The sequence below is a fragment of the Triplophysa rosa genome, linkage group LG4 (assembly GCF_024868665.1).
Source record: "Triplophysa rosa linkage group LG4, Trosa_1v2, whole genome shotgun sequence".
Classification (NCBI taxonomy): domain Eukaryota; kingdom Metazoa; phylum Chordata; class Actinopteri; order Cypriniformes; family Nemacheilidae; genus Triplophysa; species Triplophysa rosa.
The window spans coordinates 8,516,790-8,541,402 of NC_079893.1; the positions used below are offsets into that span (position 1 = coordinate 8,516,790).

A 24,613-nucleotide genomic window follows, 5' to 3' on the forward strand; every position below is an offset into this window, starting at 1 on the left:
AAGTGTAAAATGGATGGAGGTGGGAGGGAAGGGGGGTGGAGGGGTGATGAAAAGGAAAGCTTGGCAAGGACCCCGACACGCCAACACTGAGCCTAGCGAGGGGATCGGGACACCGATGGGGCCTTCATCTGCCAGTCAAACTCGGACCAGCGCAGCAAAGCTAAGAGAAGATGGATTACGGCCATTTGTGATGCTATTAGTGCTATTGAGTGGCTGCAGCTTTTAGTGTCTGGTCCAGGATCAGCGTGTGTACAGAGTGCTGACACTGAAGACCAAAGCAAACGGTATGTGTTGTTTGTTTGCAAATAAGTATATTTTACGATTCAAAGCAACTTGTCAAGATACCTATTTTTAGTCTGTGGTCCCTAGAAATCAAACCCATGACCTTGGCATTGCGAAAACCCATGCTCTACCCAAAGAATCACACGGACCCTTATGGCTGGAGTTTGGGAGAGAAATTAAAGAGTTGATTCATTGCAATATTAAGATTATATAAATGAAAACATCATTGGAAAGCAGTGCAAGTATTTTTTTGGAATTGATTTTGTGAGTTTTGAACTTAATAAGGGCACAAAATACATATTAATTTTAAATGCTACAGGGGATTCAATTAATTTCCAATGGACTTAATTAATTTACAGCTGAAAGTGCATGACTCCAGCCATACTAAGGTCATGCACTTCCACGCTGATAAAGCGTAATGTCTGAATGTAGGGTGAGTCACTTTGGATAAAAGCATAATTTAAATCATGTTAAAGCTGAGGAAGTGCAGCTTCATATCAAATAATGATCAAATATTAACTGTTGCTCTGAATACAACTGTTCTCTACTGCCAATTGTCACAGTAGAGTTTGACATCAGTTACTTAATTTGTAGTTTTTGAGTTCCTTGAGAGGGTTTTCTTCAAAAAACAAAATCTTGTTGTTCGTTCTCTCCTTTGCTTACTCCAGCTTTAATCCTCCTAGTAGCATGGCCTTGTAAACTAAAGGTACTGTTTAGCGTGTTGACAAAATGTTTATATCCTCTCCTACTTGTAAGTCGCTTTGGATAAAAGCGTCTGCCAAATGAATAAATGTAAATGTAATGTTGAGTGCTTTCAATGTAAAACTGTGTTAAAAACATTCCTAAGACTTTTAAAGGGATAGTTTACCCAAAAACGAAAACTCTGTCCTCATTTACTCATCCTCTAGTCATTTCAAACCAGTATGACTTTATTTCTTGTGCAGAACACATGAAGAATGTTGGTAACCAAACAACGCAGTACCATTAATTTCACAAAACCAATGCAAGTCAATGGGTACTGCGGTTGTTCGGTTACAAACTTTCTTCAAAATATCTTCTTTTGTGTTCTGTAGAAGAAAGAAAGTCATACAGGTTTGAAATGACGCGAGGGTGAGTAAATGAGGACAGAATTTTCATTTTTGGATGAACTATCCCTTTAAGGCACAGCTAATACAGATATCTGACAGATACTGATTACCATAGCATCTGCAGAAGTTAGAACAGAACTAGATTTTAGTTCAAGAACAGAATAATATTAATCGAATGTTAGAAATATTTGCACATTTTGCACTTTGTCATTTTTGCCCGGGGCCCTGCAGTATCTGAACCTGCTGCTAGGACATTGGTAAAAAAGCTGGTGAAGTGTGGTCAGATGTTCTGCTATAATGAAATAATCCATTTCTCACTTAAAAATAACGTTTCCTTAATTTCGTTTCCTTAAGTTAAAAAAATTAAGGAAAATATTGCTATAAAATATGAAATCTTACTAATAATGAGATTTTCTTTGTCTTAGGTATAATCAATGTAAATAAAAGCAATAGTGAAGGTTTTACTCACTCTTAAATGAGCCATTAATGTGTTCATTTCCTGCTTGTGTTTAAAATCTAACATCAAAGTTTGTGGTCCGAACCCAAGTATTTTTCTGTCCCTTTAAAGGAACTCAACAGAGGTGGTAAAGGATTGGCAGTAAATTGAAATGACACTCCAAGAGATTAAGAAAGGCATTTCATCAGCCTAGAAATTCATAGGACATACACGCCTCCAGATAAGAGGCGAACCAGAGATGCCAGTTTAATTAAACCACCACTGAACATGCCCTGTTAAGGGCAAAGAACTGTTTGCCTCATCACCACTGTTTTAATGACTCCTCTATCTCCAAATCTATTCTCAGCCTGTTGTTTAATGAAAAGTGTCACTTGTTACACACTGCTAACAGTGTTCATGTTACATATATTAAATGTTATCATGACTCATTATAATACTAACAAGAAGTACAATTGCAACTGGCAAACAGCCTATGAAGAATTTACATCTTAAGTACATGTTATTCATTAGAAGTACTTACTTATTTAATTACACAGCACGAACACTAAAGTGTGACCGTGTCGCTCTACAGAGGTATCGTTCTTTTAACAAGCTCTTGATGGATTCATTGCAAATTACAAGTGTTGATACAATAGATGCCATGTTCATAAATATCCTGCTAGTATTATTTCAAAATTATTTAGAAAAATAGGCATTGGTACTCCCTGTTGTTCTGCAAATGTGCTCTTATTACAACACAGACAGCATATGTCAATCTTTACTCACTTTATAAACAACAGAATCATTTTTTTAATTCTTGACAGATTTTAAAGACTGAACAACATGTGGTCCAGCCACTTTAATAAATACTTTTTCAACCGCCCTGGTGAGTTCATAGCTACTAGATCAGACTACAGATAGCTAGACCAGAAAGTGTCTCCACATTTTCAATTGTCCTGATAATTCGGCGTGTTTGGTTATAATACAGTTTACCATAATGTGTTATGTCTACATTGTGTTTTTCCCACAGAAAACCGTCCGACAGGCAAGTATACATTAGTATTTTGGTAAAGAAGCAATTCTATTGACAACGCACTTCAATCCAATAAAAACATGCCTGAGCACGTTTGATTTTTTGCTGGCAGATGTGTTGAGTTGATGTGTTCGCTTGATATTCGCGTGCGCATCCCGATAGCACTAGAGAAATACCAACACACCAAGATCACCAACAAACCCGGTCATACAAATCTCCCATAGCTGTTCAACAGCACTTTGAATTCTGGAGCTGTCCACTGCCAGAGGTGCTGAAACAAAACCCGTCGTTTGGGAATTCCTGAGCAGGACTTCAGTTGTCTCTTATCTCATCATCGCACGGACATAAACATTAATAAATAATAGAAGAATGCATACGAGTAAAAAAAGTTGCTTGAATCAGTTCAGACATCAGTCATTAAACCAACAGCACATACGATTAAATAAAGATGCACGTATATGCAAGGATGCTTGGAGAGGCGATAGAGGGAGGGGTTTGACGGGGAAAGACTTGTTTCTGTGCAGAAATGCATAATGTGTGTAAGGCTGACTAACTGCAATTGAAAATTTCGAAGTGTTGTGAATTGACATGAGATGATCAACTCGTTCTCTGAAAATCCACCGACAGCGGCAGGTATGCCTTAAATGGCCGATGGCGGCAACTTGAAGGTGGGTTATTGAAATGCACCCCACCACCACACTGTATAACAAGCATCGAGCCTCGAACACACACACTACCACACGGGCAAGCTGCAAACACGGCGTCCTAAAAACGGCACCACTCAGCAACTCACCTTCAGCGCCTCGATGTCCAGCGATGCCGATCGGTCCATATGGAAAGATAAAGTCTGAAACAAAAGTTGAATTTCTAGCCTTGTAGTTCCCGAGCGCGAGCCTGCCCAGATCTCCGAGCCGCGGCGAATTTCCTCAGTCTCATGCCCGCTGATCACGACTCCCGGTATAACACACAGCGACAATCTCAACTATTCTGTATTAAATAACTATTCGCTCAGAGTGTCTCAACACGAGATTAACAGAGTTCCAAGTAGCTGTCCCTGTTCTTCTCCAAATACAAAAGTGTTTCCATCAATATGAGATCATGTTGTCATTAAGATCACTGAGCACGCTACCAACACATCACTGACAGCAAAACTGGTAGATCAGTCCATTGAAATCAACCCTTTTGCGGCAAATTTGAAGAAATTCTGTGCGGCTCGAGCAGGCTGATGAGAAGGAGGCTGTCAGCCCAGCTCCGTTATCCGGTTGATTGATTGGTTGATTGATTGATGGAGATGCCAGGGACGGTGCGCACTATACTGCCCTACTTGGTGATCTCCACAAAACCTCGTATCCAAACGCGCGTTGCGTCTCCAGCCGAATCCCGGTCCTCTGAATACGGGCTCTGTGTCTGGGAGAGGGAGTCTGAGGAGGGAGGGATGGGGTGCGGGAGAAGGAAGGGGGGAGATCTTTCTCGAGTGTAGAGTGAATTGTGGGGGTGAATTTTTCTCTCTTTCGCGGTGACAATCCAGTTTTTACGCTACTTCACAACCCGGTGACTGTACGGTCCCCTTATAGTCGCTAGCCAGTTCTTTTTATTACTCAAAACTGTCCAGCCATAGTTATTCCCCTGGGTCCTAGAGCCACGAGGGGTGATGGGTGTATAGAGAGAGAGAGAGAGAGAGACTCGCCCGTTTGCTGAGAGATGCGCAATGCTATTTAAGTTTTCATTCGCATGCGTGCGTGTTGTGCATTCTATTGACCTGTCCTGTTAAACAATTTCTAAAGTGCATTTCGATGCAGATAACCACATTCAAAATGAGTAACAAGAAAAATGTATGTGATTTTGCTAAATGAACCTACACAGCTGAAATGCAGGGCATGCACTGGGATCTTTTTTTCATTGTGCCCCCCGCAATTAATCATTCCTTGGCATGGATTTTACGTGCGCACCTGACCTCAGCTGGGTATATTGTGCGCTCTCCAGCACCGGTGACGTCAACTCCCAGTGTCGGGACTCAAATTAACAGCCCACAGTAAAATGAGCTGAAGCGACAGCGCGACAGGTTTCAAGTGGGACACCTCAGATGAGATGGTGCGTGTTCGCGCTTTCGTTCACGTGTGTGCGTGCGTGTGTGAGAAGGGTACCAGCGCAGACGAAAACACACCTATTTACATACAGTCTATGCAGGTTGACAGAGACACGCGCACAATGTGTAGGTTTAAATATTGTGTCCTAGATAAGTGGATATCATACATCATCCTGTGACTTGCAAATGTTGGCCTGTAATTCCTGGATGAGTTCAACTTTAAATTTTGTCTCATTCATGTGTGCCACGTGTACTGTATGTGTACATATATCTGACATGGCTTACTGTACATCAGCATCAATCTATTTACTTCACATTGTCTAGAAATCATCACTTATACATGTAAGATCACATAATCTGCTGCCACTGGATTTTGTTTAATAACAATAGAGTTTGGCCCCCAAAGCTAAACACAATCGATTCCAACATTTAAAAAAGGAGCTACAATGATGTGACTTAGTCTGACATTTGCCACATGCATTTATGCAGTGAATGACATCTGTGTTTACCCCTGTCTGACCCTATATTCATCCTGCAAGGAGCTGCATGCTGACCAAATGTAGGACATCATTTCTATGGAGGTATGAGTGAGTCAGGTCCTTAGGGGGACATAGAACCGATCAGCCATGCAGATGCGTGAGCTAATAAAAAATGATGAAAGAACAACTTAATATGGCTGATAGGAACAATAAGGACATATTGTTCTTGTAATATCATATTCTTTCAGATGTTTTACAATACAGGAGAGATCATTTAACAACTCTACATAGTCCTTACATGCACATAATCAGAGCATGTAACCTCTCTATAAATGTCATAACATTTCATATTTGGGCAGTTTGAGTTAAAAGGATATTTTTGTACAATCAAATGCAGCAGACTGTAAATATCAGCGATCCTCCTTTTAAGTTGAAGATGTGTTACTAGAAAGGGAAGAAAAACATGAAACTATGATTATACATTAAGCTGCAGAGTCTTTAAGTGTGCTATCACCAATTTCAGGAGACGTTTTATTTTGTTACATCTCATACTACACAGAGATAAATGAAAATAAAGCAAATGATACACCACTGTGCAGAGATCAAGAGATTTGTACAGGCTTAACTGTAAGTAATGAATATGAACACCTTTACAACAATTTTGAATTAGGTTTTAGTGAAATAATAATAATAATAATAATAATTATTATTATTATTAAGAACATTATATAACTGTTTCTCGTTTTTGCAAGTCATGCATTCTCCATCTCCAATATAATTCTGTATTAGCAAAGACTTTTCGGGTTTGCCCCCCATTGGCAGAAACTGGAGGTACAGCAGTCCTACATACAGTAGGCTATAAAAGAGCATCCTACCCTCTGATTGCCAAATCTTTAACAAAATCGTGTATTTCTACAATGTTTTAAAAGTTTACAATTATGAATTTCGTTGGTTTTATGGTTATTCTTCAAGCATTTTTTTTTTTACAAATCCTTGGCTGGTATTTCCTAATTATTTCAGGTATTTAACCGCAAACAATAAAAACTACAAGTCCCATAACGCGAGTGTGTCAATTCTGATTGGAGGCGAGAGTAACCAATCAAATTCCGCGGCCGCACTGATGCGATAAGAGCATCTTCCAACATGGCGGTGGTGGTTAAGGGATTCCCATTCAACCTATCGTTTGCATCCATATTGTTAATTCTGCTGCTATGTCTCCAGTCAGGAGGAGGTCAAAAGAAAAAGGAGGTACTAATGCATTCATAAATATAAATTTCACAGCAGACTGCGATGTTTATTGAGGGAAAATATGTCCTAAATGCCGCGTATAGCTCTGTTGTCTATTACGTTACTTATTACTGGTCTTTGCTGTTAAATTGTATTGACAGGAATATGACCCTAACACGGCTTTTTTAAACACGCACGAGGCACACAGAAATATTCTGTAAGAGAACAATAACTTGCATTAGTGCTTATAGGTGTCATCCTCGGTTATGACCGTGATGGTGAACGCAGCTTAGTGCGCGTGCCCGTGTGACGCTGCGTGCATGCCCTTATAAATGACAAAATGATGTGCAAATGCGATGTTGAACATAAAAAGTGTCTGGAATGATTGATAGTTAAAATAGGCCTATTCGTTACCCATTTGTGTAATGTGTGTTTTGAATAGTTATTTTATTTTTAATGTTTATTTAGTATGCATTGTTTTTAACTTGTCATTTATTACTGATGTGATTTAATAATTCAATATTTTCACGAATTTATGTTTTTGTTGGAAATGTATGTCAGTCACGTGACAATCTAATAATCATGACAAAAATAAATTATTTCAGAGTATGCTAAGGTTTTCAGATACATATTTCAATACACTTATATACAGTTTCGTATATTTGTTGTGTCATATGGTTGTTCTGGAGTTAGACTGGACTTTCAACTTTTTAATAAATTAGGTTGAATTATCAGTGGCATTCCGCATTTTGAGTTTTTGATACATTGTTCATTGCTTATTATTGCAGTGTTTATATATTTTATATGAGGTGAGCTCTAAGATGATCTTTCTCTTTCTCGTTGTCTGCTCAACCTTTGAGGAAATATGATGTTTATTTAACCCCTTCCTCTCTCTGCAGCAGACTAGCAGGAAAATGATCACATTGGGCACAAATCAGGAAAAGTGGTGAAGCAGCAACTTTCTGCTTCTCCCCCCTGCATTTTTTTTTATTAATTTCCTCATATTTCCTCTGCCTCTTTTGTCTTGTTCACCCTCTCCTTCCTCCCTCCTGGCCTGATGCTCTGCGGGTGCTGAGAAGGGCAGTATTGAGTCATTGTCTTTAAGCCTTAATATATCTGTTAAGGTGTGTGCTGCCCTCTGTGAATGCTGGAGGAGGAGAGTGAGCAGGGGTTGAGGCATATTTTTTCTCTTCCCAGATGCTCGTTCATCATCACAGCCAAATTTTTTGCCTCTCGTTTCTTGGCTTGGCTAATGGGAAAAGGTGGAAAACGATGGAGTAAGCAGTTTTCGCCTGCTGAAGTTGCAGAGTTTTTGTTTGCCTTTGTTTTTCGTAGCTGGCAGGTGGATGCTTCTACAGAGGATATACAGATCCTTTACTAGTTTAGTTTCTGAATCTCTTTGGTTTTGGCATTTTGAAGGTTCAGATTTTGAAAGCCATTGAGCCAGCCAGGTCATTTAACCATAGACCACTTCGCAAGATGTAAACACTGGTCCAGAAGCACTTCCAGTTTCATTTGTATTTATTTTATTTTTAAATCGTACACAAATAATTAAAGTCTTGATTGGGTTATAAATGTTCTGTTTGTTGTATTTTGTTCAAACGGTTGTGTAATGTTTAAAAAAGTTTTTCTGGACCTGCGTTGAACCAGCATTGTTAATGTTTACATCGTCCAAAGTGGTCTATAAACTAATTTTTGTGTGTTTTTTCACCAAAAAATGAAAATTCTGTCATTGTTTACTCACCATCAAGTTGTTCCAAATCTATATAAATTACTTTGTTCTGCTGAACACAGAGAAAGATATTTGGAAAAATGTTAGCAATTTTCAGTTCTGGGACATCATTGACGACCATAGTAAGAAAAATTAAAATGGTCAAATGTGCCCCAGAAAAGTTTGATTTCCTCAATTCTTCAAAATTTCCAATTTTGTGTTCAACAGAACAAAGACATTTATACAGGGTATAACAGGGTGGACAGAATATGTATTTTTTAGTTGAAATATACCTTTAAATATTGCACTAATTTCAGCAATACTTCTCGTTAGATATTTTACGTACAGTATATTTCAACATTTTATTCACCATCGGGATGCCCTGTCTTGATACCTGTTGGTCTTTAAAAACCCACATCAATTGACCAGTAGTTTTATGTAATCTTTTGTTTCTTTTAATTTATATAGCATGTTGACATTTCAAACTTCAAGAATTGTTCATTTTCAACTAAGTTTTCTTTTTCATAACAACTGCTGGTTTTATTTATTTATTACAAGCTAAAATCAATATAACCTTTCATATTATTAGTCCAACACTTATTGGTATTGCATGCTTTAGCAGTTGCTCTTAAATCAAAAGCCTGTAGGCTAAGATGAATCACTAGCAAAGAATGAGTCAATTCAGTATTTGTCCAAGTTATTTTTGTCTGGATGACATGCTCTGTTCAGTGTTAGAAGCCATTAGGCTTGAATTTGCATATTTGCACAGCAGCTACTGTGAAAAGAGGGCAGCTTTCCTTGAACCCTTTAGAAGCTTATTAATCTGACGTCTGCCATTTAGTTTTTGAATCCCCAAATACTTTGTCATCGTGTTTAACAATGCTAAATAAGCCATTTAGTTTGGCACTTGTTATGTATCTATACCTACAGTATTTATTTATCTATCATCTGTTTCTACGTTATTATTCATATATACCCTCAAATAGTGAAATCTCAATTTCTTTCATTTTACTACATTGCTAGACCTCTACTGCGTTCACTCCTCACAGATCTAGCAGAAACATGTCTACCGCAGTTCCACTGCCAGTACAGTCTTGTACGATCATGGGCCGACATGGCCCCATCCAGACTCCGGCAGCTGGAGTCTGATCCCGTCTCCCTTCCGCTCTCAAACCGTGGCTTCACTCATTACAGCTCAGGCTGCCACTGGGGCGGGAGGCTTGAAAGACAGCAAGTCGAGTTTATGTTCTGAAACAACTGAAATGTTTGAAGTCTTGAAGCCTCTCTCACGCTGGGGTGAGCGGTGCGAAGAAGGCCACCCCGCTGAGTGTTTGATGAAGGCAGTTTAATTCTAAAAGCTCAGAGACATAATGATGCATACATGTAGTCATCCATGGAGAGGAAAATAGCGTCATGCTGCTCTGCCTCTCTCAAACTACCTTTTTTATTTCGCTCCTTTCTTTTTTGCTAACTCGTTTCATCCTAACTTGATGGACTGTTATCCTGATGCATTGATTGCACAGATTGGGAAAGCGGTTGCAGCGTGCAGGCCTGCATGTATGCATTTCCATAATGAGACGACATTCTGCAAGACTCTAATTGTAAATACCACACGGCACAATGCAAATTAATATTCCAGTCTTCTATTGAAAGAGATGATGGTCTCTAGTGCGTTAGGAGGTAGTTTTAACTTTTTGCCACTTTTCCTGAAAGGGATCACGGGGAGAGGGCCGGAAATGATGGGTGGGTGTGGCGAGGGGTGTTGTTACATGATCTAGACTCAAATTGCATTGACTTGAATGTGCATCATGGCTCAACGTGAGGGTTGTGCGGTGACTGTTAGTATTTTAATAAAGGGACCGATTTTGGCTTGAGTTCTGCTAAACACTTCCCTTGCAGTTCCGTTTGGTGCCACTAGTGGTTGGAAATACACACTTCACATTTAACTAGTGAACACAGAAGTACAGAGTAGGATTGAGTTTGCCGTCCAGACGTTTTTGCCATATCTCCCCTGAACAGAAAGAGTAAAGCACACATGCATCACATGCGCACTGCTGTAAGTTAACCCCCGTGTCTATCTGGAGAGACAGTGAATCGTGTTTAAGGCCTATTTGTCATATGATTTGTATTGTGCTTGAGAAGCATTACCAAAATGATTCTCCATGCCATCCACACAGACGAGCCTCTCTAGCCGGCGGGAGCCTGTGATATCATCAGCATTAGACCCAAAGCCATCGCACATGCATTGCTTATGGAGAATCATTCGGAATATTGAGCGAGACTTACGACTGCCCCGGCCCCACAAATCACAGCTGGGGCACGGTTGCTTGGTCCGTTCTTTCACTTTGCGATTTAAAATGGAAAATTATGCTTTAAAAGGTAAATAAACAAAAAAGCAATGAATATTTAGCATGCCCTGGACCTTCTCCGGTCTCCGCTGATGTCAGATACGGACATGCCGGTGTAATTGTATTTCCCTTGAACGTTTTATTCAATATTCAAGAGATTTGTTGGATGTATGTAGCAAGTGCATTGATATTTGTAGCATTTTATGATGAGACGACACAGAAAAAAGAAGTAATATACAAGTGTAAAAATATTTAGATCAGCGTTTCACCTACCCCGCCCACCCCACCAATGGCACCCCCCGCCCCCCTTGAAGGTCAAGTTAATTTCATTATTTAGAATCAGTTCTAGTATGAATGGCATGGAAAGGCTACTTGTTAGTAACTTTGTAAGTACTCCTGCTCATGATAAATTCATTTCAGTTGTTACACTTTGTTGTCAGTAGTTTTTTAAATATTAAAATAGACCACTAGGACTTTGCTTTAGCACCAGAGCCTACAACACGTTTTCTCAGTTAACAGGCCTTCGATGTTTCATACATACTGTGGCTATCAGAATATAAAATAAATGGCCTGATAATACATTAGATGTTAACTTTTTATATACATATTCAACTGGGCTCAACTAATCACTAATCGCCGCAAAGAAAATAATGGGACAGCACTCCTGTAACGAATTTCACACTTTCTTTAAAATGAATACCCTTTTTACGGTAAATCATATGAATTAAGCTTCTAATCAAAATGTGTGACATTTAGTTTTATTTATGTATTTGAATGTTTCATTAGCCGCGGACCTGTTGATTGAATGATAATAGCTTGTGTGGCAGAGCTGTCCGCGTGATGGATGCGTTGTGTTCCCGAGACGTCGCCCTGCCTCCTATCTGACATTTGGAGTCAGAAATTGGGCATAATCAGAGGGCAGTTATTTTTGAAGCCATGGGAAGGGGAGGGGACGTGAGATTGACCACAGGGAAGTCAGACATGCTGTGTTTAACATCAGAGAAAGGGAAAGTAATGATTCCTTAAAAACAGTTCTTCATGGATGATCTGTTTACCGTCTCTGTATTGACACATGAATATGTACTGAACGAAGAGCTCTATACAAGAAGTATGCTTGTCAGCGTGTGTCAATACATCTGGTTGTTTAATCTGGTTGTGTGGCAGCATATGGAAAACTGTGAACACTGCAGTTCACATGTGAACTAGCAATTACTGTGTGTATAGCTATCGAAATTTTAGTCGTCTGCATTTTTTTTTGATCATTTATGAGCCCTATCAAACTCTGCTGCATCTCACTTCCATCCCATATGACCCAGCTTTGTTGATGCGTATAGCACAGAAATAATAAATCAGATTGGGTATCATGCTTTTATGTGGCTAACTGTAAGTAGATGTGTATAGAAATCAGATCATGCATAAACAACTGTAAGTAAACCCTTATTGTTTGAATTTTATCATGTGACGCCTTCTCTCAGGGTCACACAGGAGCTCTGTTACCCTAAGCATCGATCTATGATGATCTGACCCGATGCCTCCCTAATAGTCACATCTAGAGTCCAACGGAGCTTGACAACCGCACACTTTTGTACTAAAGGAGAAAAACGGCACCTGTGAATTTCGATAAACATCATCTTGTCTTTCTTTGGAACACGGTACGAGGTAACAACTTTCAAATCTTATTTATTTTCCTTTCCCCCTTTCATCAGTCCCGTGTACTGCCCGCCTGTCCACCCCACGGCTTGTGACATCTTCGATTGTCCGTTATCTGCGCTGTCATAGCGGGCATCGTCACAGCGTGGCGGCGGATGATCCGGCAGAGATGCAGTAGGCGGTAGAACGGCGTACTCGAGTCTGCCTGTCGAACCGGATAACGCACGCAGCCTTATCAGCGCTGTGCCAGCCATCCGCACCAAAGCCTTAAACATGCATTAAAAAGTGTCTCAGAGAGAGTCGTTCATTAGCGAGAATGGTGACGGGGAGGAGGGTAAACGAGAATCTCTCCAACATCTCTTCATTTGTCTCTCTCTCTTTATTTAGTCTCATCTCAGTTCTGCTTTTTCATCCTTCATAGTCCCGCTTTAGGGAAGGCATGGACAGTATTTAAGGGCAAATGCCTTATCATACTATGACCCACCTGACCCAAGAGCTGATTTCTGTAGTTTTTTGGGGGGGTAAAAATAAACAAATAAGTTAAGCAAATCCATTAAAGGTCCAGTGTATGAAATTAAGCAGCATCTACTGGTGAGGTTGCAAATTGAAACGAACGGCTCACTCCACCGCTCACCCCTCCCAGCACTAAGATGTCGTCACGTTTTCACTTTTTTGCCGAAGGAGATAACGTATTTACGAAAAAGCGCTCTGTAGAGCAGTTTGTCCGTTTAGGGCCACTGTAGAAACAACATGGCGAGGTCCATGCAGGAGGACCCACAGTGTATATAGATAGAAATAGCTCATTCTAAAGTTATAAAAACGTAACGCTTCATTATGTAAGGTCTTTATACACCTCTGAAGACATAGTTATTAGAGGTAGACCGATAAATCGGGCCAATTTTGGGGATTTTTTTTTTAATTAATCGGCACCGGCCGATTGTGCTGCAAATTAGGCCGATTAACAGGCAGGTGCATCTGTGAGCAGCTAAGCGTTGTTGTGGAACCGGCGTTGCTGCCTCTTGCGGCATAACACTGTGATGTCCCCCTCTGCCTGCTTTGCTAACTTTTTAACTACCTGATAACTTCACAAAAAAACGGTAAGACTTAAATTCTTTTTATCCTTCGTTTTTAATCTAGTCTTTTATATTTCATTGATTAAATATGATGCTAATTGAGAATGGCAGTAACTTTTTGGAACTCTATTGTTAGCGAGCCTTCAACCACATAGTTTAGGCTACATGTATGCACGGGTACCAAAACCAGGTGACGATCCCAGGGGCTAAATTATTACAGTTGTCCGCACTGTATACCTAGATAAACTCCAACGTTATGAATACTGTTTCTGTACCGGAGAATTTCTCTCCCTCTGAGGCTGCGTGCGAGACGGAGCAACTCGCACCCTGCAGCCATGCCTTGTTAAAGGTGGGGTGTCCAATTTCTCTTAGCCGTTGTTGATGTTCAAATCACCAAAACAAACACACCCCTACCCCCATCTTTCGCTTTCGTCATCGCTCGGCTAATGTCCGTCCTGTGCACTGTGCACCTTACTGCTGATTGGTTACAAGGTTGTTTTGGTACTCGGCCCGACTCGGTTGTCTAAAGCGTAATTCGGAAATCGGTTACCCCGCCTTTAAAAGACGAAACTTCAGGCTAAAACGTGCACGTTACCTTTCCTGCTTAAATGTGTCTGCGGGTAGGACTCTATTTACACTTGGTATTAAGATGCGTTTTGGTCGATCTTTCAAATGGATGAAATAAGTGCACACAATTTACAAATGAACGCGACCGGGGCAGATAAACATACAGAGAGAAGCGAGTTTTTTCTGCTCTGACAGCCGCGAGACACGATGAACACTTCTAACACAAGTGTGTGTTAGAAATCTGAAATGGAGAGAAAACATTCTGCTTGCTTGGTTTTTCATCATTAAACCAAACATTTAAGTCCTCAGCCAAAGTTTAAATCCTGACCAGAAGAGCGTCTACTTTCCTGTCAGGCTAGAAAAAGGCTAAAAGCTAAATATAACTAAAACGCAGTTATGAGCAGCAGGCTGTGTAATATGAGTGATTTTTTTTATTTTTGTTTTAACTTAGATTATGACCATTTGACTAATAGCAGCGTCTGCCAACAAACATAAACAAAAAAACATGCTTCAGAACAGTTTGAGAAGGTGCTTAAAAGTTTTGAGCAATGTATTATTACTATGAATTAGACTGCTATATTGTATCTTGCAATAAACACTTACTCAATCTTTCTCAATCAAGTGCACTGATTTGAAAAGAAATGTCTTCCATAAATGTTTATTTTAAGCAAGATTCTGTATCAATTCTTATTACTTAATTAGATTTAATGAGATGACCCATATTGGTCGACCTCTAATAGTTATGTATATTATATTGCATTTCTGTCAATGAGATACACCTTATTAAACAAAGTTTTAAAATTGTTCCCATTTGTGAATTGGAAAAGGTAAACTTTTTGGATTTTGAAAGTTGTGCTGTTGGAAAAAATTTGCACAGAAAATGTCAGTTGAAGAGTCTGTCATTTGACCTAAACCCACGTAAAGATGAGTGCGTAAAGTTACATGCAATTTAATTTTTCAAACAGAGATGGTGAAATCGAGGCAAACGTTATGGATTGCAGCTTTAAGATGTCCACAAATTAAGGCAAATAAAAAATTACAACACCACAATTGTGTAAATTATGTTAAGAAAAATTGCCAGTTTTAATCTGTTTATTTTTGTCTATAGACGAGTTTGCAAGATAAGTTAAACACTGGTCCAGAAACACTTCCAGTTTATTTATTTTTTTAATCTTACATATATAATAAAATTTGAGATGAAGATTCTTTTAACATTTTTATTCAGTAAATGTTTTGTTGGTTGTACTGTATTTTGTTCAAAAACACAACCAAGTTCTTCTTGACCAGCGTTGTTTACGTCTTCCGAAGTGGTCTTATTTTTAGCAAAAAAAAACACCCCTAAACAGCATTTAAAACCAAAATGAAATATAATTGGTCACTTTACTTGTCCATCAGATATCTCTTTCTGTCTAAGTGGGCTGGTCTCTATGTGGATCAGAAAATCTCTGTAATGTGAGGCGTATGTGACGCTGCCGTATTTTTCTTTTTACTCTGGATTGTTCGTGAAATGTCTTTTTCATTAAGTTGAGGTGGTTGAGGCAATCCCTGTCTATGAAAAAAAGAGAAAATTCCATCTCGGGATTTAATATCACTTCGTTCAAGGCCATCGCAAGTCATTTCTCAGTCACTGTCTAATTGACAGGAAAATTAGATCCAAGTCCCCCCTCCCTCTCTTTAAATGGTGTATAGTGAGAGAACAGCGTTTAAGAAGGACATTAAAAGGCAAAATGCTAAATTGAGCTGCTTTGTCTTTTAATACACTCAGGCCTGACCCAAATCCAAGAGTAAATTATACTCCATAATTAATAACCATAATCCCAAACCATAAGGAAAGCTTTGAGTCTTTTGTTGTCGGTGAGGACAGCCTGTTATGCCAATTTTCAACTTTTCATTGCTGTTTTTACAAAAGATAAAAGCTGCGTTCACACAATCAATGTTTATAAACAGATTTGACTCCCAAGTCGTCCAAACTGACCTATCAGGAGCACGTGTAGTTGATATGTGTGGGATGCAATCCAGCTTCCCACATAAATGTATGAGCTCTTGCGATGCTCACATGAGATGCTGAGTGTAAATGTCTTATATGCACTTGTTAGTGTTAGATGCACATGAAGTGGGTGCAGATGCAGGTCTTTGATGATTGGTTTGTGGATAAATTGGCTGACTAGCTGCTGTCTGACATTTCACTCCCATCAAATAGACTTGCGTGGAGTTGCCGTGTCAGCAAAACCCACCTTTCTCCCCACTGCTTCGTGTTCCCTGCGAGCTTTCTGTTTATTGAACTAAAGCACCGTTTGATTTTGTTATAAACGGAGCATAATAAAAGCTAAAAAACTTTTTTGACGTTGACTGCATATTTCATTAGAAATGCTGCCTGCTTTTGTGGTGTGGAACAGATTTGGTGTTGTGGTTACAGTTCGGTGCTGGATAGCAGAAGATTGCAGTTTCAAATCTCATGAATTCTGAGAGCAAATTTGATGTTTTTGAATCTGAACTACTTGGAAGCGAATAGGTTTATAATGCACACTCCTGTCTTTCCCGGCAAAAGACAAGTGTTTAGCTTTCTAATCCCTTTTGCGATCTGCTTGTGTGTATGAATCACTGTGAATCTTTATGAGAGCATGTGTGCAGACACTGTGTCAAGGCCGATACCGGTTTGTATCCTTAAAGTTCACTTTGTCAATTTAAAGTCACTTTGACGTCTTCATTGCTTGACAGATATGGGAATTCATCAAGGTAATTGGAGCGGAAAGATTCCCTTCTTGTGCTTGCCCAACAGAGCAGAGTGATGTGCTTTTATCTGACACCCCCATAATTAAAGATAAGAACCTAAATATTAAAAGCACGCCAAGACGCCAGTCACATCCAAACTCGACTCCACAGCTTCTGCAAACCGTAGAGAGTTTGAACAACTGCTTTGAATTGATAACCATCTGTTGATTATTTTCCTCAAATAATTGATTAATTGGAAATTTCACATACTTTATTGACCAAATGTGACCCTGGATCACAAAACCAGTCTTAAGTAGCACGGGAACATTTTTAGTAAAAGACAAAAATACATTGTATGGGTCAACATGATCGATTTTTCTTTTATGCCAAAAATCATTAGGATATTAAGTAAAGATCATGTTCCATGAAGATATTTTGTAAAATTCCTACCTTAAATATATAACAACTTTATTTTTGTGAGTGGATGGTCTGCCACAGTGCCCCTGATTAACAACTTCAAAAGCAATTTTCTCAATATTTTGATTTTTTGTGATCTCAGATACCTGAGTTTTAAACGGTTGTATCTCAGCTGTCCTATTTTAACAACTCATATATCTATAGAAAGTTTATTTATTCAGCTTTCAGGTTATGTAAAAATCTCAATTTCGAAAAATTGACCCATAAGACTGGTTTTGTTGTGCAGGGTCACAAATGTTCTGCTTTGAACAACAAACTAAGTGTTATCTGGCAAGAGGTGGAATGTTCTGCCCAAATGTTTCCTCCTCCTCCGAACATTCCTGTGATTGCATATGTGATTTCAGGTTTTAAATATTATTCATTTGAAACCTATATTTCAGGGCTCTAGACTAACACTTGAGAGAGGTGGCACTGGTGCTAACAAGTTATTCAGTTGGTGGCACCAGCCCTTAATTTGGTAGCACTAGAATCATGGGGTGAGGAAAGAAAAAATAATCACTAAAACGTCATTAAAATGTATTTAATACATTAATAAATCAATTAGAAATTAATACAAATCATTGTTTATGATTGAATTATTTTTATTATATATGTAAACTCTCTTTCAACACTTTACCATATTTAAAGCACATCTTTCTTAAAGCTACTTTCTTCCTTTATTTGTTGTGAACAACTCGTATAAGAGTACACAATTCCTTTAATATCAGTGAGTGTTTTTGGGCCCATCCTTTGTTGTTTGATGAACATTATAAACAGATATCTTTATTATGCTGCTAGCGCACTATACTGTAACACACATGTGTTTTGTTACCCAACTGTTTGTTCACGAAACGGACTACCTTAACAAGGATTCTTGTTAATATGGGAATTTTGAGTAAACGTTTTAGAGTAAGAAGGCGTGAAAGAAGGCGTAGTATTTTGTTCTTTGACTCCCTGGGCGCGCGCATATCTCAAACTACCCACGAGACCTGAAGGCTTTTAGTGATTATTCTTCATGAAAGCTGCATTGATACACGTTTGGCTTTTATCAGTAGCGACTCGCAAATAAATAGCATGTTTATATGCCCCCCTACTTGTAAGTCGCTTTGGATAAAAGCGTCTGCCAAATGAATAAATGTAAATGTAATGTTGAGTGCTTTCAATGTAAAACTGTGTTAAAAACATTCCTACGACTTTTAAAGGGATAGTTTACCCAAAAACGAAAACTCTGTCCTCATTTACTCATCCTCTAGTCATTTCAAACCAGTATGACTTTATTTCTTGTGCAGAACACATGAAGAATGTTGGTAACCAAACAACGCAGTACCATTAATTTCCAAAATATAATTTAAAGCCATAATAAGACAATACAGAAAGTAGCTTCAGATGTTCTGAAGCTAAAACCGCCATAATTGTTTTTTTTTCAGAAGCTGAATTATTATAATTAAAGACCAAAACAGTTTGGTTACTAACATTCTTAAGAAATATCTTCCTTTTCCCCCAAAAAATAGTAATTCAAGCTTGAAACGACATAAGGGTAAGCAAATGTAAATAAGCAGAATTTTGGGGGGGGGGGCTTTTTATATATTTTCGTTAAAAAATTAGGAAAAGAGACGATGTTGTCTATAAAATATATCTTAAAATTAATTTCTGATTTAATTAACTGTTAAAATCAACATGACATGTGCACTCGTAGTTTTCTGGACGAAAATAGGACTGCTGTGATATTGCGCTTGTGTGATTGCATAATTGAGACAATATGAGACAAAAGCTCATTCAGAATTTTTGCACAGATATCTTTCATTTTAGGTTCTTTCTGATAGTATTCTGTATGTTATATTGCGCAGTAAGTGTTTGCCGGTGGCATATTTGTCACCAGTCAACTGTATGAAATGTAAGATGACCTACTTATGTCTGGGGCAGGGCGGGTGCGTTAAATGCGTTAAAAATTTCAAACGTGTTAATTTTCCATAACTCCTTAATTATAATTAATGCGTTAAATGCACTGCCCTAATTTTAATGTTTAACAAAAAAAAAAAGTACAGTAAATGTGACTTTAATCATGAGTTTTTTCATTCATGTATTGACATACTGGTCATCTGTGAGCTGAAATTCACAGCAGACAAGCTGACATTGAGATCTTTGTTGTAGCAGAACTGTTGTGCTTTTACTGGATCATGTCAGAGTTTATGCTTACAATGTGAGGATCAAATTGAACCGAGCTTTGCCGATCCTAGATAAGCTTCTCCATCCATGAAAGCCAAGATCAGGGTGCACAAGAGGACTATTATATCATCCACAATGTCTGGGCCTGCCAAAGGGCCGGAGCACAATGAGATTGATCCCGATATGAAAAAGCACCACGTCCAGTTTTTCTCCAAGCTTTGCAAGCAGACTTTGAAAGGATAGATGAGGTTCAAAGGCAGTTTGGATTATGGGTAGAGTTAGGGGTTGGCGGAATTACCAAAAATCTATTACACGGAAACAATATATTTCACGGTAACAATCTCACATTATAATTCTATAATTCTATATCTTATACCTGATTTTTCTTAGATTGACTTTATTTATTTATTACAGTTCATTTGAATGCTCACTTCACAGCAAAATCGCTAGTGTTAAAAAGGGTCAAATTAACTCTCACAGTGTTTATATAAGCCACACTTTGAGAGTGTGGTTTACTAGTGAACTAGTGAAACGAATTGTCGTTTGGACCAGATTTAGTTTGAAATCAGGTCACAGATGGTCGTTTTTCGATTTCGAATGTAGTATGCTGAGCCCTTTACGGTTGACATTTTATTCCGAGTTAATGACATATTCCGCCCAGCCCTAGGTAGAGTGTAGACTTTTAAAGATATAGACGACAAAGACAGCGAGATGGATCTTGTGGGGTTTTACAGGACTTCAGAATAAAGCTTGAATCCCACTGCAGCTGGTCACGAATGTTCATACTATGAATTTAAGTTTATGTGGTGTTGACATTGGTTGTTTATTTAGCTGGTGAATTGGTGTTAGGCTAGTTAATTTTATGGCCGGAGTGCTTTATGTCCTGTGGCAACCAGACGTATTTACGTACCAATAAAGTCTGATCCACTCCGTAGTCTATTCTAGAAAAGGTCAGGCAACAGAACGAGATGTCTGACCTGCATCAAAAGTAACCAAACTGAAAATAACCCCATTTAAAAAACAGCAGAGCAGTCTTGGCAAATAGTTGTACCAAAGATATTTGTACAGTAAACTTTGTTGTCTAAGAAGAGTGATCCATCTGTTATGCTGATGTAATTTGCAGACCAAAAAAAGTCATTTGTCTCCTAAATGTTTCATTTTCAGAGCCATTGGCTCCCTGGGAATTAATTTAGTCTGGAGCTTTGTCTTAGTAAAATTAAGCGGTTATCTGTTTACATAATACGAACAAAATGTCAAGACAGAGAACCTTATTACATTAGATTTAATGCAGTAGATTCGTTCAAGTACAGTGTCTGTTAATAGACCAATCTAGAATAAGACATCCATTGATTCCTAACACGCTGCTTATTTATTTATATTTTTATTTAACAAGAGCAGCTGGAGTTGCCATATCAATTACAGCGCACGCCATTAATCAGAAAAGCACCATTGCCGCTACATGTTAGTGATTATACAAGTTTCTCTCGCACGATGAAGTTTTCAAAGTTCAGCGCTAGATTCTCATTTACTCCCCAGCAGGTGGATGAAAAGACTCATTTTTTCATTTCTAAGTTTGGAGGTTTGTTAATGTCTGTTTAATAGATAGAGTTCCTGGAGAGGCTTGACGGTCAGTGAGGTGGAGCTCAACAATGTTCTCTACCATAAGAGGACTTTTTTTTCCATTCTCCGGCGGTATGAGGGATGAAATGGGGGTCGAGTTGTTTTCTTTTATCTTTTGACCTTACCACTAGCCTTTTGGAAAAAGTGTGAGTGTGCGTACGTATTCGTCTGCTTGTAATCGCACAGTTTTGATCTTGTTCGATTACAGTGATAGAATCTCTCTTCTCTTTTCTCATTGCTTTATTTTCATCCTCTGTGTGTGTGTGCACGTGAACCCATTTCATGCCAATGTGAAAATGCCCTCATTCACTGTGGAATTCTAAAGCCATGATCAGGCCGCTTTCATTCCCGACGCTCGTCTTGCGGAAACAAAAGAGAAATAAAATAGCCTCCGGTTCTCCAGCGGACCTCTTTTATCACCACCGGTCCTCAGCGGCCCCCGCTTACTAAATTTAGATGCTTTTGCCTTGTGATCAACGTCCACCCCCCCAAATGCGGGCACTATCGAGCGAACATCTGCAAAACCGCTTTGTTATCAGCCTTCCAAAAGCAACTTCTTTGAAACTCCGCTGGCGCTTCCGTAAGAGCCCCTCATTGATATTCAAAGTGGATCTCATCCCACTGTCCCGGCAAACTCTCACACCGGGTTCGTTCTGCATCTTCTGCATATTCATGAGCCCGCGTTCCGATACCACCGCCCCAAATCGCATTTCGAGTCATGTCTCGCCGTGCCACGTCGATGATTATGGATTGGATATGTGCGCGACTTTGGGGAATGAAGGATGCCGCAATAAAGCGCGTGTGCGCGGAGGGTTAAAAAAGCAGACGGTAAGTGTTGTGAATAGAGAGAGAGATTAATGAGACAGACTCGGTCTCGTTCGATGACAGCAGGGATACAGATGTCCCAGCGCAGTATGTGGCCTCTGAACAAAACTACTGGAGCTGCAGAGAGAGATCGAAGAAGATAGGAAAGACGAGCTGTTTTGGAGAGAGAGAGAGGCAGGCAGATGAAGGAAATGGTTACATTTTAAGGAATTTTTGATTAATGCAGGAGGATGAATGTGTGGATGAAAACTGCCAAGGAAATGGCAGGTCATATTTCACACAGAAATCATAAAAATAAAAGAACAGCTGTAATTTGCATAAAGAAAATGAAACTTGTTTTGGGACCATTAAGATTTTTTAACTGGGACTTTTTCATGATAATTAAACACTTTTATCCACCCATTTTCGTCAGCCTACAGTAATGCCAAAATATTTAATTTCCCCCCAATTTAACACATAAAATAATGTAATAACAAAATTGCATTACAAAATCACAACATTTTCATGTAGTTTTTTTTCATCACAATTAAACACTTTTTTGCCCACCTATACTGTTTTCAGCAATCCACTGTAATGCCATAATATTACAAGAAGTTCTGTCAATCGATTAAATAATCTGATTAATCACGATTAATCGCACATAACATTAATGTTTTAAAATATACTTTTGCAATCAAATAATTTCACATTTAATCTTCAAATTAATGTAGAAACAACAGATTTCTTTCACAGCATCATTTTATGAATGACAGCCAACATTCTGATATTAGTACTGTAACTGATGTCTCTATTAAATTGATTATTTTTTATTTATTTGAACATTAATTATAGCCATTCAAAAGTATAATTGAGAGCTATCATGTCTAATAGGAAATATACAGAAATTGAATAGAAGTTCTCAAACACAAATACAGTCTTTAATGGTAAATTGTAAATTAAATACAGAATAATTCTCATTACAGCCACAAAACACACTGAATTCCTCTTTTCTTTTGTTCTTTGATTAACATTAGTGACAGGAGTCACAGCAGTAGGTTTAAGAACGCGTCTCATTACGCAGATGACGCCACTCCCATTTGCACAACTCTTTGCATTCATTTAAGATTTTATTTAACACGTTGAAGTCTGTGCTTACGAAAATGCTACATTTTTATTCATTCAAGCACGAAAGAGAACTTATTACTGGTGCGCTGTCTGACAGATTCTGACAGATTCACTGACACAGTCTTTAGCCCGTGAATGTATACACCAGACTGGACCTCGCGTTGCGTTTTGCCGCGTCCCACAGCTAGAAGTTGTCTATCTTCACTGAATAAAGCAACTGTTTCAAAACGCGCTTAAGTGGTTTAAAAGCCCGTACACGAATAAGATTATATAATGTAACCTAGACAAAGGATGACACAACAAACGGATGCTGCGTTTTTAACACGTTAATCTGAAAAAAATGAATTGCATGCTTTAACGCGTTAACACCCTAACAGCCCTTTTAAGCCCTAAAAAATTAAATAATGATATATGTGTTGTAGCATTTTCACTGATTTTTATGTGTATTCCTTCATTTTATTACAGTCTTTTTTAATTTACACAGTACAAAAATGTGTGTAGTGTGCTTAATTGTCATAAAAAATATATAGACAAGAATAAGCTTTTTTGAGAAAATCAGTTTCAAATCCTTATACAAACTTTATTTGTAGAAAACTTTGACCTATAGACCACATTAGATGACGTAAGCAATGCTGGTTCAACGCTGGTCAAGAACTTCCTGTTTCAGGTTTTTAACACAACAAAATACAACCAACAGAATATAACTGATTTAAAATAGAAAACAGATATCTTTAAATTAAATTATAAACGTAAAATTTAAAATAATAATAATAATGCTGAAACCGGAAGTGCTTGGACTAGTCTTTACATCTTGCAAAGTGGTCTATTAGGTTTTCCTCAGCGTTGCTTATTCTATTGATGCCAAATTTCTTATTTCATGCTGAATTTTCATTCCTTTTTATTGATCGCCATTGCTGTAAATAACCTGTGATTGACCCCGACATTCACCGACACAAACTTTCTCCAGCAAACGCTCTCTCATTCCTCGGCAGTTGTGAACATGAATGCCCTTTTACCTGCTGAAGAGGATCATGGGTAATGACTTATATCAGAAGCAGGTATTGGCAGTGACAGTTAAAGATTATTTCGCTCAGCGTCTCAGTCCGCAACCTAGCATTGTCTAGCTCTTATCTCGGTCCACCAGTCCGTCTTTGACAGCGCTTATAGAAGAAGTCACAGTGGCGACAATTAGCCCTGCTGTAATCCCTTACAGCGTCTGGTCCTGTGGCAACAACACCTGTCAGGACACAAGGCCTTCGGTGTGGTCCGAGTGGCTTTTTTCTAAAATGTCTTGTCAGAACACAGTGGGACGCTGGAAACTTTCTTTACAGGTTTGTGTCCTTATAGAAATTAGGAAAGCTCAGATTAATGCTCTTTGAAATTGAGCTTTCGGGAATTTGTCTCTCTAAATTTTCTTTACAGTTTCAGATGTGTCCGTTCAAGTTTCTTTGTATTCTTAAAAGACTTATTGGTGTCTGAGGTGGGTGTAAATGCTTCACGGACACACAAATGCCAGCACACGTGAGAAAGTGAGAGGGAGAAATGGCTTACATGTAATTTAAAAGGATTTACTGCGCTCAAACAGCATTCAATTGTGATTATGGAGCCTTGTTTGTGAAGGGTTTGATAAAGATAAGGATTCAGGACAATCTTTATATTCTGCTCGCTGGTCCCTCACATCATGGTGACACGGTAAACTTAAAACCTTAAGTATGAAAAGTCACCTTTAATTGCTGGTTAGTCACTTGAA

At 38.6% G+C, this 24,613-nt stretch overlaps 2 protein-coding genes across 3 annotated transcripts in view; one reads left to right on the top strand and one right to left on the bottom strand.

Annotated features, from left to right (window-relative positions):
• LOC130552534 (zeta-sarcoglycan) overlaps positions 1-4,389 on the bottom strand; it is a 235,344-nt gene extending 230,955 nt beyond the window's left edge. For both annotated transcript variants that reach the window (XM_057330877.1, XM_057330876.1), the window contains exon 1: positions 3,633-4,389. Coding sequence is in view for 1 of the 2 variants with exons in the window: in XM_057330876.1 (XP_057186859.1) it covers positions 3,633-3,671 (39 nt within the window). In the remaining variant the exon portion in view is untranslated. The remainder of the gene's footprint in view (positions 1-3,632) is intronic.
• A 2,130-nt stretch (positions 4,390-6,519) lies between these two features.
• The window catches only part of tusc3 (tumor suppressor candidate 3), a 75,264-nt gene continuing 57,170 nt past the window's right edge, over positions 6,520-24,613 (top strand). The window contains exon 1 of the mRNA XM_057332840.1: positions 6,520-6,652. Coding sequence (XP_057188823.1) covers positions 6,548-6,652 — 105 coding nt within the window. The 5' untranslated portion in view covers positions 6,520-6,547. The remainder of the gene's footprint in view (positions 6,653-24,613) is intronic.